The following is a 19,779-nucleotide window of genomic DNA, read 5'->3' as shown; positions in this document are numbered from 1 at the left end:
TGCATTGGCGGCCCAGCCTTAGATACTGAATTTTAAATACACCTTCTCAGATTATTTCACTGCATGTTGTGCCGTCAATTAAGCCTTCGCGTGCCAGCTGTGGCACACGTGCCCCTGCTTTAGAAAACAAAGTCTTCATTTTTGTAATGAAATTCACATTTGTGTACATTTCTTAATAGTGTTACTGAACAAATGCCCCAAAGCTAAACCTATCAAGCACAGAATTTAGTTCTGATGGAATCAAACGTTTTGTAGAAATTTGAAAAGACTATAAAATTATTTAAAACTATCATTTCAAATGAGAAGTAAATAATCAATAGGATCTAATACTAATCTTATATGATCAGTTCCTCTGTCTGTGCCTCATCAGATACGAAAGCTAAAGCTACCTGGATTGTATGAGCAAATATGTGGGTGGAAACTTTCTAGTCCTTTCTAAGACGTTAGATGGGACGCCAGTCAGAGTGTTTGAGGGATTCATTTTTATATATTTTTATAAATTTACATTTTTATACAGTGGAACAATCTTAAAGTCCTTTGGTCTTTAGCATGGAGCCGATTTTTTATGGATCAGAGAGGTTAGGGAGATTATTCAAGAAACACTCAGAGCTGTTTTAGTTTTCACCTCTTTTCTTATGACTCACTTTCTGATTCTATAGCTCACAATGTATCTGACGTCACTCAAATGCGACTATCTTAAGAGTACTGAGTTTGAAGTTGAAACGATCGGCTGAAGCTAAAATAATCTTTGTCTTGCTTAAACTTTAAATTGAATCTCCTGTAGTTACTTTTTAAAAGTCACAGTCTGTTATCCGCTGAAAATACCATCAGACTAGCACATTTAGAACAAACTTGTTGTCCGATCATCAGAAAGAAGAACACGGAAATGTCTGTAACTGCGTCACTCTGCTCCACTTTGCTGTTTTTTGGCATCTTCGTGTTTGTCTCCGCAGGTGAGGTTAATAAACCCAATGTTTTCCCTCTGAAATATAGAAGGAAAAATTGTATCACTGCGGTTTACATTGTGCCAATACTTCCCAAATAATTAGTTTCATTTCAATTCCATTTGTTTGTGTCCATGAACGCATCACGAGGCTGGGTGGGGTCTGTACTTGTTTTATCGTAGAGTTAGCATGTTTGCTATCTGTACCACTGTGGGGACTGTCCTTCTGACTAAAGTGAGATCTGTGGTTGAAATGATGGCAGTGCACAGATTCTGTGCTTTAATCGGTCTGTAACGTCTGTTGCTCGTGTTGTTTGTGGTCTGTCAGCCAGCCGGGGAGCAGAGCGAAGGGCTAACATACCAAAAGCTCCCGAGTGTTAAAAACAAAGACAAGTATCGCTACAGTCACTGTCTGTGCTTTTTGTGCTTTATTTTTTTATGTTTGAAGTTTTTTAGGTTCTCTTGTTCTCGGTGAACTCCGGTATCACTTTTTTTCATTTGCCAACCAATGAGCATTTAGAAATGGCCTACGTCATCTGGCTTCCAATGACGTACAGTCAGGATCTTGTAGAACTGCACTTTACATCCTCAACCAAAAAGTGGACGGACAGATTTGTAGGACCATAAAACCAACTTAGTGTGTGGAGACTTGTTGGAACACTGCAGGATAGAACCGACCTAAATCAGCTATTAAAAAGACTGCAGGAGTTTGGCTCACATATGATGAAGCAATTATCATCTCCATTATACTTGTTAGATGAGAGAAGGAAGGAGTTGCAGAAAAGGGTGCTGGGTAGGAGTGCTGTACATATGATGGTGCAGGATAATGAACAGGTGGATGTGACAGTGGAGTAGACTGTCAACATCTGAGGAGCTCACTCTACTGCTGCTCTGGTGGGGCAGGGTTAAGATGCCCATGACTCTGACTGCAGTGTAGCAGGAGACACCAGGTGAAGGTGCCATTATGCTCACCCTTAAACTTGTGTTTGTGGGGGAAAAATGCAAAAAAAAGAAAGAAAAACATTTGACAAAGTCTTGGATTTTTGACTTCTCCTTACCGCCGATTATGAAGCCATATTGTTTGAGTGGGAACACTTATCCACATACGTTCTATAGATTGGCATTTTGAGGCATCATAACAGTAGCTGGAGGCTGCGGTGAAGCAGGAGGAAGAGGCTGCACTAGTAAAAGATGAGTAAAGACCACAGGAATTGTAGATGCAGAGGGCTGTAAAGGCACAGCTTCAGATGTTAATATAGTTGATACAGAAGAGTCGGCCTGTTCTTGTTGTGCTGCATGCAAAGCCTGATGATAAGATGTAGGTGAATCCCTTGTGGCCATCCTTGGACTGGGCTTTCATCTTCTTGTCTATCAACATGCATCCCGCCACTCCCATCTATCATCTGGACTACAGGATATCTTGTGGTTTTCCCCAGGCTATTGTTGTCACTATGTATATTAGTCTCAGTGGAGATATTGGCCTTAAAGTGACTGAACACATTGTGTTATAGTGTGTGAGTGTGGGTTCCTGGAAAAAATTAATATTTAATTCTACAATTTGTAACGTTACAAATAATTATGCAAATAACAATACTATGTATGACCTTCTGCGTGGGTTCTGCTTGTGGGTATTCTACACAAGCGATATTTCATAATCTGTCCACAAGAGGGCGCTACAGACCATAAATTTGTCCCCATTTTGTGTGGTTTGCAAGTTTTCTAATAGTAGCGCACAACTATGGCAGACTACCAATAGCTACACAGTAGAACAGTCATTTATGTTATTGATTTTTCAACTTGATGCTATTAAACTAAGTCTCAAACACAATCTTACTGGCATAATATCAGGAGGTCTATAAATATATCTAATTAATATATCTATTAAAGATACATTTAATCTTAACATTTGCAACCAGTTATAACCAGCATCATGATATTTAACCTGATAAACATATAACATTTACAGATTTATTAACATGCAACTCAATCATAAAAACCTTTATTACAACTGTGACACTGTGACCGCTCCATTAAGAGACCAGCTCTGCTGCAGAGTGCTGCTGATCACCGGCATAAAGTTCCTTTGGGCGTGCTTGATTATTGTGCTTAGACATCCCAAGGCTAAGTCAGAGCAGGGAGATTTACACAGTGTGTGTCAGTGTGATGTGTTGTAGTTTCAGGAGTCAGTATGCAGCTACAAAGCTTTTTGTTCAGTGTATACAAACAGCTGTAGCTCCATAAAGGCAGCATGCAGAGACTCACAGTGTCTTATAATGAGAGGCTGCTTTCTCTCACACATTATGTTCACTTATTATCAGCACATTTCACACTATAAATGTTCATAACACAGCCACTGCCCCTGATAATGAGCTCTTTATTTATTGTAGATGATGTTAAAATCAGCACTGCTTTAACCACCAAAGATGAGAAGTAACTCTAAACCTGTCACAATATAAGATTTCTGGATTTTTTCGACAGTTTTATCAAACTCTCAGTAGTAAGGAGACAATAAAGTTCTGAGACATTTAATTTTAAGTTTTGAACTGGAACAATCTTTGGTGTCAGCAGAAGTGGATTAATGTCAGATGTGTTGTGCAGTGGTACTTTATGCATTAGCTGCATTTCCCCCCTTTGTCTTCATCCTCTCAGAAATAGCGCAGCGCCAAGAAATGGTACTGATTATCAAACCTGTTTGTGTTTGTCTGAGCCTCACTCTGATTGGCTGCTGTAGAAGTGAACAGTTGCACTTTAACCTTCAACCTCTTTGCTCTGTTTTTTTTTTTTTCTTCACCTCTGTCAGTGCGCCCCAGGGCAGCTGTGGCTACAATATAGCTTGCCATCACAAGTGTGTGAATGTGTGTGTGACTGAATCTGTAACGCACTTTGGGGTCCTTAGGGACGAATTAAAGCACTATACAAATACAGGCCATTTACCATTTTCTTTCAGACCAGAAAACCATCAGAGCTGAGTCTGGGCAGGACGTCACTCTGACATGTCGAGCTCCAAACAACAGTATCATCATCGTTTTAGAGTGGAGCAGAGAAGACCTGGGAGATGAATATGTGCTTTTTTATCGGAATGAGCAGTTGGATCCAGGCAACCAACATCCATCTTTTAGGAACCGGGTGGATCTGCAAGACAAACAGATGAAGGATGGAGACGTGTCTTTGATTCTCAAGAATGTGACGATAAATGATGCAGGAACATACGAGTGTCGTGTTGAGACAGTGACAAAACGCAGGAAGAGAGCCAGTTTAGATACTAATCCCATCAGCATCATCAGTCTAAGTGTCGTTCCTCCAGGTGAGTGAGTAGAGTTGAGTGTGTGTGTGATCAGAGGTGAAGCTGCTTCCTGGTTGTTGATGTTTGTTTCTAAAGATGTTGTTGATGAGACTTTGTAGAAAGCAGCTGGTCTGAGTGATGTGATCAGAGTGCAGTAGATAATGTCTGACAGCAGTTTGAAGAGGAAATGGATTCTGTTCTGTTCTTCACTCATCACCTACCTGACAGCTGACACCTCACACCTGTTTCTCACCTGCAGGTCACACAGGAGGAGACAACAAAGATGAAGGTGGAGGGAAGGAGGATGGAGGGAAGGAGGATGGACCTGTTGGACTGATTGTTGGTCTGAGTGTTCCTGCTCTGCTTCTTGTTGCTGCTGTTGTTGGTTTTTTAATCTACAGAAAACATAAACAGCAGAGTCAGGGTCCATACTAGCCTCCTGAGTAATTGCGGCATATTTGAAACGTCTTTAGTGTTTTCAGTGATGATGTTTGGTAAGAGAAGCATCACTACACTACATCAGTAAAATGCAGAATGGAGTTCAACTGTCCAATATCCAAATTAAAAAAAGAAATACAAGCAGGTTGAGAACCAGGACCTGCTGATCTGTCGGCCCGAGACTGGCAGAGATTTATTAAAATAGACACTTTCTTTAATATCACTGAAACTGAACTTCTAGCTTTTTTTAAATCAGTAGGTTAATAGAATAATATGCTGTATATTATTTGTTTAAAATGTTAAAGCCTACACTGTTTTAGTAAGTGTAAGAATATATTAGGCTTACGGTATTTTGTAAATTTGTAAATGATAATAATACTTAGCAGCAATAGTAGTAGAAAAGTACCCCGCAGCATCTCCACCACTGGTTTTATATTTTGCTAAGAAATTTGGAGTTCTGATCTACAGAAAACATAACAAAAACAACCGAGTCAGGTTTCATTCATATTAAATGGAGCATATTTTTAGATAACAGTGAAGCAAATAATTAGGAGAAAGTAAAACCGCCCAAAGACAAAAGAGATTGAGCTGCTGATCTTTCAGCCTGAGACTGGCAACAATTAAAAAAATAACACAGATATTCTTTAAAATCTGTGGGTTTAGACTCTACATGATGACGTCCTGCAAGAATAAACATTCATTTTATTCTCTAGGTTAATAAGATAAGATGCTGCCTATTAGATTAAGTTTAAGATTTTACATGTAATTTATTTCAACCTTTGAGCAGGTTTTTGTAAAACTATGAATAATAATAATTGTTAGTTTTTAACAGTAGTAAGATTACGCTGTGCAACATTTTAAACCAAGTTTTATTTCTTTAAATTTTGCTATGAAAAGTAGAAGTAGGTGCAGCTATATACTGAAACAAGCACACATGTAAATACAGCAGATAAGGTGAAACCAGAGTTTGTACAGTTCTAATAAGCAGACAGTCTGTTTTTAGTATGACTGCCTTTATTCTTCAGCACAGCCTGAACTCGCTCAGGCAGCTTTCCTGTATTTCAGTAGTCTTCAGGAATAGTTCTCCAGGATATTCAAAGCTTTTCTTTGGATGTTTCTGCCTTTTGTTCCGTTCTCTGTCAAAATGATCCCACACTGCTTAAATAATGTTGAGCCCTGGGAGGCCGATCCATGACTGATTCAGTTACTGCATTTGCAGTGTGTTTGAGATCATTGTTATGCTGAGTAATGAATTTGTTTCCAGTCAGATTCATTCATTCTAGATGCATCGTGGATCAAATTATAATTGTATGTTTATTCGATCATTATTCCATCAGTTCTAACAGCACCGCTACTACTCCAACACTACTGCAGCTCCAAACCTTGACAGACTCTCCATCCTGTTTTACAATTGAAGAGATGAATATTTAAACCAAAACTTTCAAATGTGGATTGTGATGAGACTTCAGCGCCCAGTAAATGAATCAGCTGAAGGTCCAGATGCATCTCAGGTCTTTGCTGGAATTGTTTCTGGTTCTTAAGTGGCTTTCAGAAACAGGCTGCCTCTTCTTTTGTCCTCCTGTCCAGTTTCCTCAATAATTTTAAGGACACACTTCACATCATGCTGAGATCTGCCTAGTTTTTAGCTAACAGCTTTTTGGGAATCCGTTTGCTGGTGCAAATATATTACTTTATGCCTATAAAACTGTTATTTTTGGTAACAAACTGTGTTTTTTTTTTTGTTTTTTTTTTTTGACTGGCTACTAATAACAAAGTGCCTAAGTTGTCTGTTATGTTCAGACACAGTACTGGTTCAGCTGTGAAGTTGCATGAACGATTGTCACCGTTAAGTGTCTTGCCAAACAAGAAAAAAAAATCTCTCTGAAATGGTTCAGGTAGAAGAACTATAGACTGCAGGAAATAAGTGAAAGTTATTTGTGACAAGCAAACTAATCCTCGTATAGAGATCAGCTGTTACAGAGTAATTACAGACACAGAACACAAACCATATGAAGCTCTGTGGATTATAGACGATAGATAATCTGTTAAATAATGTTCAGGATCAATTTGCTACCTGTAATTAAGTGATTAGGAAACTGGGTTATAAAACCAAAGACAGAAATAATTTCCAAGTAGCTGCAGAGTCAGATGTTGCCTCTTATCTCTGAAGCTTTAACTTTTGAGTCTGTTTGTTTGTTACTTTAAATATTCCAAAACTTGTTTACATAATGTTTATTTATTTCACTTTTGCCTTTTTTGTTTATTTATTCCTAATAAAGTTTATCAAACATTGGTACGAAATCTTTTAGTCTTCATTGATTGTTTGTGTTGTTCTATTGGCCTGTTGAACTTGTGGATGCCGATTCTATTTGAGCTGAAAGCAGTAAACCAGTAAAACAATAAAATCACTGTTTTCCCTGGAAGAACAAACATTACAAAGAATAACATTCAAAGAATCCTGGTTAACTGCAGGAGATTGGGAGATGACTAACTTTTGAGTCTGTGCCTGCAGTTAGGTCCCAACCCTGGAGTTGATTTGGGGTGTGGTGTTTGCATTTGGAAGATGTTGCTGTGAACAGACAACATGCAGTCAAAGGAGCTTTCCGTGCAGGTGAAACAAGCTGCAAAAAACAGGAAAAAAAAACCCCAACAATCCTGGTAACTGCTACAATATTAGGAGGGGCATAATCTACAGTTTGATACGTCCTAAGAAAGAAAGCACTGGTGAGCTTAGCAACACAAAAAGAGCTGGATATCCATGAAAGACAACAGTGGTTGATGATTACAAATCATTTCCACGCTGAACAGAAACCCCTCACAGCAAACAACCAAGTGAACAACACTCCTCAGGAGGGGCGTATGTTGATATATAAATCTGCATGGATGTAAGTACAGAGGGTTCACTGAAAGCTGCAAGCCGCTCACAGGCCTAAATAATAGAAAGGCTGGATTGGACTTTACTAAAAACATTTACTAATTTACATTTACATTAATTTACATTAAACATTTACTACACTTGGACTCTAGTGTTTATTTTTGAATGTGACACTGGACAGAAGGAAATTAATTCTGAGGTGTTCATACACATACTGTCTCCTCATATCCAGCTAAATGTAGTCACATTGATCGGGTGATGTTTCCTTATACAGATGGATAAGGATCCAAAACACACAATCGAAGCAACCCGGGAGTTTGTGAAAGCAAAGACGTGGAATATTCTTAAATGGCCAAGTCAGTCACCTGATCTTAACCTAATTAGGAATTAATTTCATTTGTTGAAGACTAAACTTCAGACAGAAAAGCCCACAAACAAACAGCAACTGAAAGTCGCTGCAGTAAAGACCAGGCAGAGTTTTAAAAAGAAGGAAACCCAACATCTGGTGATGTCGATCAGATCAAGACTTCAAAGCTGTTGTTGTCAGAAAAGGGTTTTCAACCAAGAATTAAGAATGAACATATTATTTTCAGTTATTTAATTTGTCCAATTACTTTTGAGACCCTAAAATTAAGGGATTATGTTAAAAATGCATTAGTTCCTCACATTTTTATGCATCTTTTCATTCAACCCACTAGATGAAAACTGAAAATTTGAAAAACTTCATCTGAGTTGTTTCATTTAAAATTAATTGGAGTAATGTAAAGAACCAAAATTAGAAAAAAGGTTCTCTCTGTCTAAATTTTTATGGACCTAACTGTATAAAAGAAAGAAGATGGAGGATTGTTGGCGGAGTCAAAATCTGCTTTAAAGCTTCTGTGAATAAATTTAAGTGATGTTCCTGCTCTAATGCTTTACTCTAGGATATCCTCTGTGATTTCAACACAACATAAATGTTTTAACTGGGGAAACAAAAACAAATCAGAAAGTGAACATGGATTTTCAGTCTTAGGTTTGACCTTTGACCTTTTAAAAGTCAAACAGTGAAAATCCATCACATTACCTTAGCTTCTTCTGACATTGCAGCCTCTGATACACCGTCCATACTGCTTCACCTCAACTATGTTTCTAAGGCCTGGAACTCATCAGATTCAGTTGCTCTGCCCTTTTATTATATATTCACAGGAAATGTTGCATTTTGTATACATACCGTTATAAAATTATTGTTATTAATAGGGTTACTGCATTTGAAAAATACCAACAGAAGCATTATAAGTGTTAGTTGGCCAGGAAGTTGACAGTTTTAGCTGTTTAAACAATTTAAAACATTAAAAAGAACATCAAAAAGATATAAAAGCATCACTGATGATCTGCTTGTATCCATGTTAGTGTTTAAATTCCAACATCTCCCTCTAGTGGCCAAATATAAACCATGTGTGAGGATGGTGTTCATGTAAAATGTGAATCATAGTGTTCCAGTCAGTCATCAGTGTGTCTCTGCACAGCTGTAATTAAAATGTGTTCAGAGGGCCTCAGTGTCTGAATGGTTCCAGTTCAGCTCCATAACAGCAGCGTCCCTGGTTTGATTCCTGTGTTTCAGCTCATATCTGCCTCTCTCACTGAGGGGGACGTAACTACATGGACATGGATTTGTTCATCAACCAAACTACAGATCACTGAGAGCAGAGGAGATTTGAACTTTCTTTGTTTTGTTTTGTGTTCTTTTTTTTTACTTTGTTTTCATTTGGTTAACCAACGAATGTTTTATTTTAAAGTATTTTGGGAAAACAGACAAATTTGCAACTCATATTTTATGAAAACGCTTCGATGATGATGTCTCTTTAGTAATTAGAAAAAGTGAGTCCCCCACCTCTGTGTTTGAACCAATAGAAAGCTGGTGCTCAGAGGAAGAGGGCGGGCTTTACATGGTGTCAGTGAGAGAAATGAAAAAAAGCTCAAATGAGTGAGAAGGACGATGAAGGAAACATCTGTGCTGTGTCTGCTCTGTAAGTAGAATCTCTGTGTTTGTTTGAATTCTTGTACTTTGACTGTCTGCTCTCCTGATAACTGATGATGGAGGAGAAGACATGAAAAACAAATCAGGCTGAATTCAAGTTCAAACACCACGAGGACCAACTGCAGGTCTGAACTGACTCTTTATCTTTGCTCAGGAGTCGAGGAAACACAGCAGGCAGTGAAAAGATCAAATCATTCACTCACTATATCAACACAGCTGCACAGAGGACACATGACTTTGTGGGATTTATTTTTTCAGTCGCTTGTTGTCTTATTGTCTTACCTTATTGAAACATGTTGCTGGCATCAAACTGAAAATGAGTTGATACATCAGAGAAATAAGTTTGTGTGTTTGTCAGCTGTTTGTGTGCAGTTGTTCGTTATGTTCACCTCAAATCAACCTGAGTGTCATTTCTCTTTAGTTCTGATCTCACTGCTGAGCTGCACAACAAACCAAGGTCAGTAACCTTCTTCTGTCACAGTTTAAACCTGAGAAAAGCTCACTGATATGAGCTGATGTCTGCAGATGCTTTTTTAAAAAAAAAAACACTCTTAACAGATCATCAGTTTTTCATTTTAACCCTCACAGCTCGTCTGACTGTGAGTCCCAGCAGCTCTCAGTTCTTTAAAGGAGACTTTGTGTCTCTGAGCTGTGAGGAGGACGACAGCTCTGCTGGATGGACTCTGAGGAGAAACATAAGCAAACAACAGATGAGTCAGTGTGGAAGAGATGGGTGGGGAAAAGCAGCTAGTTCTTCCTGTACCATAACTTTTATGATGTCTCATGACAGTGGAGTTTACTGGTGTGAGTTCAATCAGAGTACCATCAGTAACATGGTTAACCTGACAGTCACTGGTAAGCTGAGTGTGTGGAGTTAGTGTTGATGAAGCTGTGTGTAAATGGATGAAATGCTGTAGTTTGTCTCTGTGTTGAGGTGGATCAGTGATCCTGCAGAGTCCTGTCCTCCCTGTGATGGAGGGAGATGACGTCACTCTGCTCTGTAAAAACAAGACTGGTCCCTCCAACCTCCCAGCTGCTTTCTATAAAGATGGCATCTTCATTGGGAATGAGTCAACAGGTCACATGACCATCCAGCATGTTTCCAGGTCTGATGAAGGCCTCTACAAGTGTGACATCAGCGGTCATGGAGAGTCTCCATCCAGCTGGATCACTGTCACAGGTGACACACTCACCTGTCTGTGTTTCTGCAGCTTTCAACATTCACAATGTGACGACAACTTAATGACTGTGTTTGCTTTATTTTAGGGAAACACACCACCACACCTCCACCTACATCCACACCTCCACCTAAATCTACCTCCGCTCCTGTTCTCTCTGTGTTGTCGTCTGTTGGATCAGTCTGTGTTTTGGTTCTACTGGTGTTACTGGTTCTGCTGGTGAGACGATGTGTCCACAGGAAACCTGAAGGTGAGACTCAGAAAATTGCATTTCAGATGTGTGGTTTACCTTCAGGACATAATCTCGGCAGTTATTAAATTTGTTTTGTATTCATACTGAAAGTAGCTCCTGTTTGTTACATATTACAAATGTAGAATTTCTTTGATTAACAGTTCAATTACAGAATTTTATTTTGCTGTTAAATTTTGATCATTTCAGCTCAACAAGAAAAAGCACGAGAAGAATGCATTGCAGATGACATCACGTACAGTTATGTTAAAAAATCCAAACAGACAACCAAACATAACAGAGGTATTTTTTTTTCCTTTTTTTGATGAATTGTTTGAAATATATTTTTATTAAATGAGAACTCTAACATGGAGATAAAATCCTTGAATTATACCCATAAAAACTGGAACATAAACTACTTGGATCAACAGCAGCATTATTGCTGGTCAGGTGATTGCATTACAAAATATTAAAAAGCTCCAGCTGTACAATTATGGTTCAGATTTCTAGTTCAATGACTCCAATTAGTTGAGGTGAAGCACAGACAGCTAAGAGCTATAGCTCTAATGACGCATACTTTCAATTTTATTTTATTTACCTAAATTACAACAATAGTCGCCTCAATTTGCTTTATATTGTAAGGTAGACCCCACAATGGTACAGAGAAAAACCCAACAATCATATGACCCCCTATGAGGAAGCACTTTGGAGAGCGTGGGAAGGAGAAACTGCCTTTTAACAGGAAGAAAGCAAAAGACATGCCGTGGAAGAGAGCCAGAGATTAATAACACGTATGATTCAGTGTAGAGAAGTCTAATTTCTGTTTCTTACAACTATTTCTGTTGTAAAGTTGGACATTTTAACACATCTATGGAGACATTCTCACTGTACGAAATGCCAAAACTGCAGTTTTGGTATTTCGTCTTCATTCTACTGGAATTGAGGGTGTGATATCATGTAATTTGACTCTGCTGTATAGTCCTATTTTGAAGCAAATTCCCCAACTGAAGATTTTAGACATGCCGTTTTTATGTCTTATTGAAAATAAAGGTTTGTCTCTGTATTTGTATAGGCAGGAGCTTCAAAACACACCTTATATTAAACTGATGAGGTAGCAAAACACAAATCCAAATGGGAAAGTCCAAAATGAAAAAAACGAAAGCTCGCTGGCTTTAGGACACATAGAACAGGAGCTTAAACATGGACAGAAACAGTACAGCAGTAACAGAATGATCGTAACAGTGTGATATGGCAATGACAAGAGGGAAGAGAGCACAAAAAGATAAACAAAATATAAACAAACAAATGATAAACAAAAATACACAAAAAGAGAAGCGAAACTGAAGACAACACATACAAGATATAGGTTTGCAAATAAAACAGGAAACTGAGCCTAAGATGCAAAAAAACGACTCAAACCTACAAACTAGACACAGAACATCAGTAAACAAACACGGACACAAGATTAACTAACACCATTAGCTAAGAACTAGAAACACAGATAACAAAAAACTCAGAGACACTAGGAAATATTAAATTATACTCCAAAGATTAAATACTAAAATAGTTAAAGAACATAATTTCCTTCACAAAGCCAAAAATAATTATTGAACCCACAAAAATTCTAAACCCAAGGTTAATGACCCGTGGACCCCAAGAGCTTGTAAGAAGACTTTGGTCAAGCTTCACAATGCAGCAACATTTTTGGAATGTATGTGTTTAAGGACACGATGTTCTCTGATCTGAACCTCTCCAAGAGTTTCACTTGGTGTTTGTTTGCTGCTGATTGTTTCTGACTGTGATTAACGATGATTCATATAAGGGATGAGAACTTTATGAAGCATGTGAGAGATGGTCAGAGGTAGAATAATGTGTATAGTTGTGAGAAGAAAACAAACATCTTACTGATTTGAAATTTGGAATTACTTTTTTACAATTATATTGAAATTAACATTAAATTTTTTAAATTTTATTTATTTTCTTTGTCTAAATCTAAAAGGTTCCGAGGTTGTTGTTCTGTGTGCTAGATTGTGTACTTGTGGTCTGTGGTTGACTGAAGCTAACAGCTCTGCAATCATCCAGCATCCTGTATAAGATGAAAAAGAAGGTTTAACAAAAAGGGTGCAGGTGTCGCATCGCTTTAGATGGTGTTAGATTTAGTTGTTGAATTTAAAAACAGAATAACAATTGGATTAAGTCAAATTACTCAAATTGTTGTAAAAGTAATTTGGACTTTTAACTTTTGTTGTTTGAATAGAAAAAGTTAATTTTTTGTAGTGAAGATTTCTACAGCATTTGTGTTTGTACTTGTATTTAAATGATCAGCTCTCAGCTGTTCTGCACTGATGTCCTCTGTGTGTTTTTATTGTGCAGAGTCTGATACAGATGCAGTTTATTCAACAGTGAAAATTGAAGATGTCATCAAAGACAAGAAAAACAGATCAAAGACGAGAGGTACAGCTGCTCTTCTTTGTCTCCATCATGGTTCTCTTCTGTGGACAGGAACTGAAGCTTTGAGTTAATCTACATGCTAACATAAGAACGCTAATGCACTGATGGTCAGTAGGTCTGTTAATTATATCCAAAATGTTAAGTAGCAAGCTAATATTTACTAATTGGCAAACAGCAGATGGAAATATTGAGTCCTATAATGTTTTTTTGGTTTGGTTAGTCACCTGGAGTTTAGAAATTACAATTAGCCAGCTAATCATTCTGCGCACCCAAGATAATAAATTGTTCCCACAAGGTAACAAATCACCACAAATCATGACAGTTGTGATAAGTTCAAAAAATACCTTTGAGAAAACAACAAGGTCCATTGTTGTTACCATCAGTGTGAGAGGCAGCTTAAAATAAATCAGTGATATTTAGAAAATATGTGTCTGGGCAGCTGACGTGATTCATCGTTGTGCAAAATAAAATTTCCAATTCCAACTTTAACCATGGAAGATTAAATATTTGTGAACTAACTTGAAATAAATCCTGCTGAACTTGGAGGTCTATAAGTTAAAACACAATAAAAATGCATTAGACATCCAACTAAAAGAATGAATTAATAGTTCATTCATAGAACTCAACCCATTCTGTGATAACAAACTAACAGGTAAACAATGTATTGTGGACAATCAGCAGACCTCCCACAGGCTGATACATGGGCAATAACAATACATGCACACTGTAGAGGAACATTTCATTTAAATGGAAAAGTTAAATTTTCCATTGCCAGGATTCATTCAGGGAAAAGCTAGTCTTCTCTTTTTAACAAGTATTTGTGTCTTTTTCACCCCGGATATAATTTTTTTCAGGCACACTTTAATACCTCATGTTTTCATGCTGTTCTGGTCTGTCAAATGCAAACAAACAGAATTCATACAACACTGCTAATATAAAATAAAAATATTTAAAAACTTCACCAAAACACCCAACATATCTCTATCTAAAGTCAAGACCTGGAAGCAGAGCTGACATGCCTCTCTGCAGCTTTCACATCCTGTCATCACAAAAAAAAAACATCTCCACAAAAACCGTGTCAGCTCTCAGAGCACCAAAAATAATTTCCTGAAAATGAGGAATAAACTATCTTAGCATTGTGGGTTCATATATGAAACAGTTTTCTTAGTTTCTTACTTCTTAATAGCCTACGCTCAGGTCCACCTTAAATAGATCAGATTTGAGGTAGGTTGTAATGGTTGGCAGCGCCGTAACTGAACATTTCTTGATGCATGCTCAATCATCCAGGTAAGTAAATCCCAAAAGGTTGATTCTGTTCATCTGGACATAACGTTTTGTGGGAGAAACGTTTCGTCACTCATCCAAGTGAATTCTTTAGTCATGATCAAGGAACTGACCTCCCAGCCCAATGTTCATTCAGTGGGCTAGGTTACATTATTGTACAAATGTACTGTTTATGAGACACCTGGATAAGTGACGAAACGTTTCTCCAATCGAAAACGCTACATCCAAATGAACAGAATCAACCTTTTAGGCATAACTGAACATGTGAGTAAAATGCCCAGATGTGCTTGCTGTCTTGTTTAGGCACAAACATAAGTTGTTAGCATCGTGAATGTGTTGTTAGAATAAAATGTCTGAAGAAACAGACTGAAGAGACCAAATGTCCTTTAATGCAATGAAGCAAGTTCTGCATGTTTAACCGCAGCATCTACTTCCTGTTGTTGATTCTAGCCTGAAGCTGAAAGGACTTTTCACCACAGTGAGTTCTGGTTTGTCCAATGGCAGTGTTGATGCTGTGAGAACTTGTTTGTTTGGTGCTCTGTGGTGAAGTGTGTCAGACTGCACTGAGATGAAGGTGCAATCTCTGTGGTTGTGCACCTTGTTTTTCACACAAACACCTACAAGTTCTATGCAATTAATTCTTGTTTCTCAGCAGAGGTGTAAAGAAGAAAAAAAACTGTGAAAACCTGCAGCTAGTTGCAGAAGATCTAACTTAATCTCTGCATGATCAAACTATATAAGAATACTATTGTACCTGAAATATAATTTTTGTTTATCTGTGTGGGGGTTTTCCTGCAGAGACTGACACAGCTGTAGTCTATTCGGCAGTGAGAACTGAGGACATCGATTATGGACAAATAGCTGTTACACCAAAAAGGAAAAGAGGTACTCTTTATGTTCTGGTGTTCATGCTAAGCTAAGATAAGATAAGCTAAGCTAACTAAATCATTTATTAAGCTCAGGATATCAAACAGTTTTATCATCATTTGAGGAAGAAAAATGTTTTTTACTATACATTTAAAGTATAAAACAGAATGTACAGTGGGGGAATTATTTATTTGATTCTCTGCTAAATTTGTAAGTTTGCTCACTTACAAATAAATGAAGTCTATGTTTTTTATGTTTTAATTTTAACGGAGAGAGACATAATATCAACCAAAAATAATAAAAGAATAGACAAATTAATATTATTAAAGTTATAAATGGATTTGCATGTCATTGAAGGAAATAATATTAGATCCCAATCAAAATGTGATTTAGCAGTTGGTGGAGAAATCCTTGTTGGGAAGGGCAATTATTTGTTATAAGTCACCAGGTTTGCACACATCTCAGGAGTGACTTTGACCCACTCATCTTTACTGAAACCCTCTAAATCCTTTAGTTTTCTTGGCTTCACCTCAAAACATCAGCTCCCTCCTCAGATTTTTAATAGAACTGTTCTAGGCCACTCCATGACCTTTTGCAATTCCTTTTTTTGCCTTTCTTGTTTGTTTTGGGTAACTGAAACGCTGGAAAACCGATGCCTGACCGATCTTCAGTGTTCTGGCTGAAGATTGGTCAGGCATAGAGATTCTGTTCCTAGGTTCTCTTCGCTTCCAAGATGGTGCTCTAGAGGGTCGCATCCATTGACGTTGTTCTGTATCCTTAGCAGAAACACAGGCCCAAATCGTAATGATACCACCTCTTTGGATCATACTCGGCATTTCTCTTCCTCCAAACACAGCAACTTGAGTTAATGCCAGAAAGTTGATTTTGGTTTCTTCTTCTTTGAAAAATTTCAGTGTTCAAAGTCAAAAGTCAAAGTCAACTTTATTTGTCAATTCTGCCACATGTACAGGACATACAGAGAATAGAAATTCCGTTACTCTCAAACCCTAGATGAAATAGCAAATGAACATTTAAATATAAGAGAGTGATTAAAAAATGCAAATTCACTGGTAAACCTAAGACAGCCTGAACATTGGCCTTTTTGAGCAGGGGAACCATGTGGATTGTGAAAGAGTTACAGTGGGGCAAAAAAGTATTTAGTCAGCCACCGATTGTGCAAGTTCCCCCACTTAAAATGATGACAGAGGTCAGTAATTTGCACCAGAGGTACACTTCAACTGTGAGAGACAGAATGTGAAAAGAAAATCCATGAATTCACATGGTAGGATTTGTAAAGAATTTATTAGTAAATCAGGGTGGAAAATAAGTATTTGGTCACCTCAAACAAGGAAAATCTCTGGCTCTCACAGACCTGTAACGTCTTCTGTAAGACGCTTTTCTTTCCCCCACTCGTTACCTGTATGAATGGCACCTGTTTGAACTCATCATCTGTATAAAAGACACCTGTCCACAGCCTCAAACAGTCAGACTCCAAACTCCGCCATGGCCAAGACCAAAGAGCTTTCGAAGGACACCAGGAAAAGTATTGTAGACCTGCACCAGACTGGGAAGAGTGAATCTACAATAGGCAAGCAGCTTGGTGTGAAAAAAATCAACTGTGGGAGCAATCATCAGAAAATGGAAGACATACAAGACCACTGATAATCTCCCTCGATCTGGGGCTCCACGCAAGATCTCATCCCGTGGGGTCAAAATGATCATGAGAACGGTGAGCAAAGATCCCAGAACCACACGGGGGGACCTGGTGAATGACCTGCAGAGAGCTGGGACCAAAGTAACAAAGGTCACCATCAGTAACACACTACAACGGCAGGGAATCAAATCCCGCAGTGCCAGACGTGTTCCGCTGCTGAAGCCAGTGCATGTCCAGGCCCGTCTGAAGTTTGCCAGAGAGCACATGGATGATACAGCAGAGGATTGGGAGAATGTCATGTGGTCAGATGAAACCAAAGTAGAACTTTTTGGTATAAACTCAACTCGTCGTGTTTGGAGGACGAAGAATACTGAGTTGCATCCCAAGAACACCATACCTACTGTGAAGCATGGGGGTGGAAACATCATGCTATGGGGCTGTTTTTCTGCCAAGGGGACAGGACGACTGATCCGTGTTAAGGACAGAATGAATGGGGCCATGTATCGTGAGATTTTGAGCCAAAACCTCCTTCCATCAGTGAGAACTTTGAAGATGAAACGAGGCTGGGTCTTCCAACATGACAATGATCCAAAACACACCGCCCGGGCAACAAAGGAGTGGCTCCGTAAGAAGCATTTGAAAGTCCTGGAGTGGCCTAGCCAGTCTCCAGACCTCAACCCCATAGAAAATCTGTGGCGGGAGTTGAAAGTCCGTGTTGCTCGGCGACAGCCCCAAAACATCACTGCTCTCGAGAAGATCTGCATGGAGGAATGGGCCAAAATACCAGCTACTGTGTGTGCAAACCTGGTAAAGACCTATAGTAAACGTTTGACCTCTGTTATTGCCAACAAAGGTTATGTTACAAAGTATTGAGTTGTATTTTTGTTATTGACCAAATACTTATTTTCCACCCTGATTTATGAATAAATTCTTTACAAATCCTACCATGTGGATTCATGGATTTTTTTTTCACATTCTGTCTCTCACAGTTGAAGTGTACCTCTGGTGCAAATTACTGACCTCTGTCATCATTTTAAGTGGGGGAACTTGCACAATCGGTGGCTGACTAAATACTTTTTTGCCCCACTGTAAATACATCCTGGTGTAATGTGTTACCAGTGTTGTTCTTGGTGACTGTGGTCCTAACTACCTTCAGATCATTAACAAGCTACTCCTGTGTGGTTTTGGGCTGATCCACTGTCTTTCTCATGACCATCTTTACCCTCGGAAGCAAGAAAAACATGGAACTCCAAACAGAACATGATTGATGGTCATTACGTTTAACTTTGAGTCTTGCAAAGCTGCTCTGGAAATAAGCAATGAGAAGAGTTTGGAGATTGTGTAGCTATTATCCTGTCCTGTAGAGTCAAAGACAGACAGTTTCCCATCAATCATACCATAAATTACAGCCAAACTTAAAGCCAATAACAGTGTGTCTCTATCAATATACTTCCTTCAGAGCATTAGCTGTAGTAAGCCATATACACTATGTGCTTACTAACTACTGCATTTCCATATTATGACAGTTTAACACTAACTGCCTACAATAAATGCATGCGCATGTTCTTTTAAATCTATCTGCAGCTTTTGATCCAGTAGAAGCGTTTTTTTCTCAACATCTGTAGCTCACAGTAGCAGAGGTTAAATTTTAGGTCCTAGTGTTTTTTCAGTTTAAAATTTACTGGGTCAGAATTTACACACCCACGCCTCACTTCCCTGCTACACAACCACTGTGCACTACTGCTCACCTTTACTCTCTGAAACCTCACTGCTCTCTCACCCAGTGAACATCCCACGTAGACAGAGGGTGAATGCTGTTTCTGTGCCGGCAGAGCACAACAACTAATTGGTCCAATGTTTTCTTGAAATATTTTGCTAGGCCCATCAATCTATCCTTTTTCTTAGCTGCTTATCTAAATTAGTCACGTGGGGAGCTGGAGCTTACCCAAAATGGGTTGTATCCTCGTGAGGTATACCCTGGAGAGGTATCCAGTCTATCACACGCTGTCTTTGTATGAAATGTGGCTAAATCTTGCAGCAAAGCCACAATTCACAGATAAGACAACAACTAAATATGTACCCAAGTCTATCAAAACAACATCCAGTAGTGAACAGAGACAATATTTCATGGTTCCTGTTTTTATGGATTGCTGTTTGTCTGAAAAATATTCTGTGAGAAGCTGGAAGCAGCAAAAGATTTGACTTTTAACGTCACTGAATGTATTTGATGCAAACGTTTCAGCTTTGTGGGTTGCAGATTTGACTGGTGTGAATTTCAGAAAGTAGCTACAGCGTGGGCGGTACAGAAGCTCTGTGATTTGTGTCTGAGGTGGTTCTCAGTAAAATCTGAACTGTGTGACGCAAAGAGGTGGAGATTAAAGTTTTGGTTGAACTGCAAAGCTTGTAATCATATTTCATGATGTTTGAACTGTGTGTGTTTGTGTTCAGACTTTAAACCTGAGCCAGACGTCATCTACTCTTTACTGAAGTAGTCCACCAGTCCAACCACTGACGTCCAGCTGCTGGTCTCTAACTGGTCCCACAGCACCTCAGACCAGAG

At 38.6% G+C, this 19,779-nt stretch overlaps 1 protein-coding gene and 1 long non-coding RNA gene across 2 annotated transcripts; both read left to right on the top strand.

Moving 5' to 3' along the window:
• The first annotated feature begins 701 nt into the window (after positions 1 to 701).
• On the top strand, positions 702 to 5,777 carry LOC113010776 (programmed cell death 1 ligand 1-like). The gene is made up of 3 exons (XM_026149985.1): positions 702 to 953; positions 3,891 to 4,247; positions 4,486 to 5,777. The coding sequence occupies exons 1-3, from the start codon at positions 887 to 889 to the stop codon at positions 4,659 to 4,661; spliced, it is 600 nt and encodes a 199-aa protein (XP_026005770.1). The 5' UTR covers positions 702 to 886; the 3' UTR covers positions 4,662 to 5,777.
• Positions 5,778 to 10,957: 5,180 nt separating this feature from the next.
• Positions 10,958 to 19,779, top strand: LOC113011156 (uncharacterized). The gene is made up of 5 exons (XR_003270471.1): positions 10,958 to 10,984; positions 11,174 to 11,266; positions 13,337 to 13,417; positions 15,497 to 15,583; positions 19,668 to 19,779. It is a non-coding gene; the product is annotated as an uncharacterized LOC113011156 (long non-coding RNA).

The sequence above is a fragment of the Astatotilapia calliptera genome, chromosome 3 (assembly GCF_900246225.1).
Source record: "Astatotilapia calliptera chromosome 3, fAstCal1.2, whole genome shotgun sequence".
Taxonomy (NCBI): domain Eukaryota; kingdom Metazoa; phylum Chordata; class Actinopteri; order Cichliformes; family Cichlidae; genus Astatotilapia; species Astatotilapia calliptera.
This window is presented reverse-complemented; position numbering and strand designations above follow the sequence as displayed.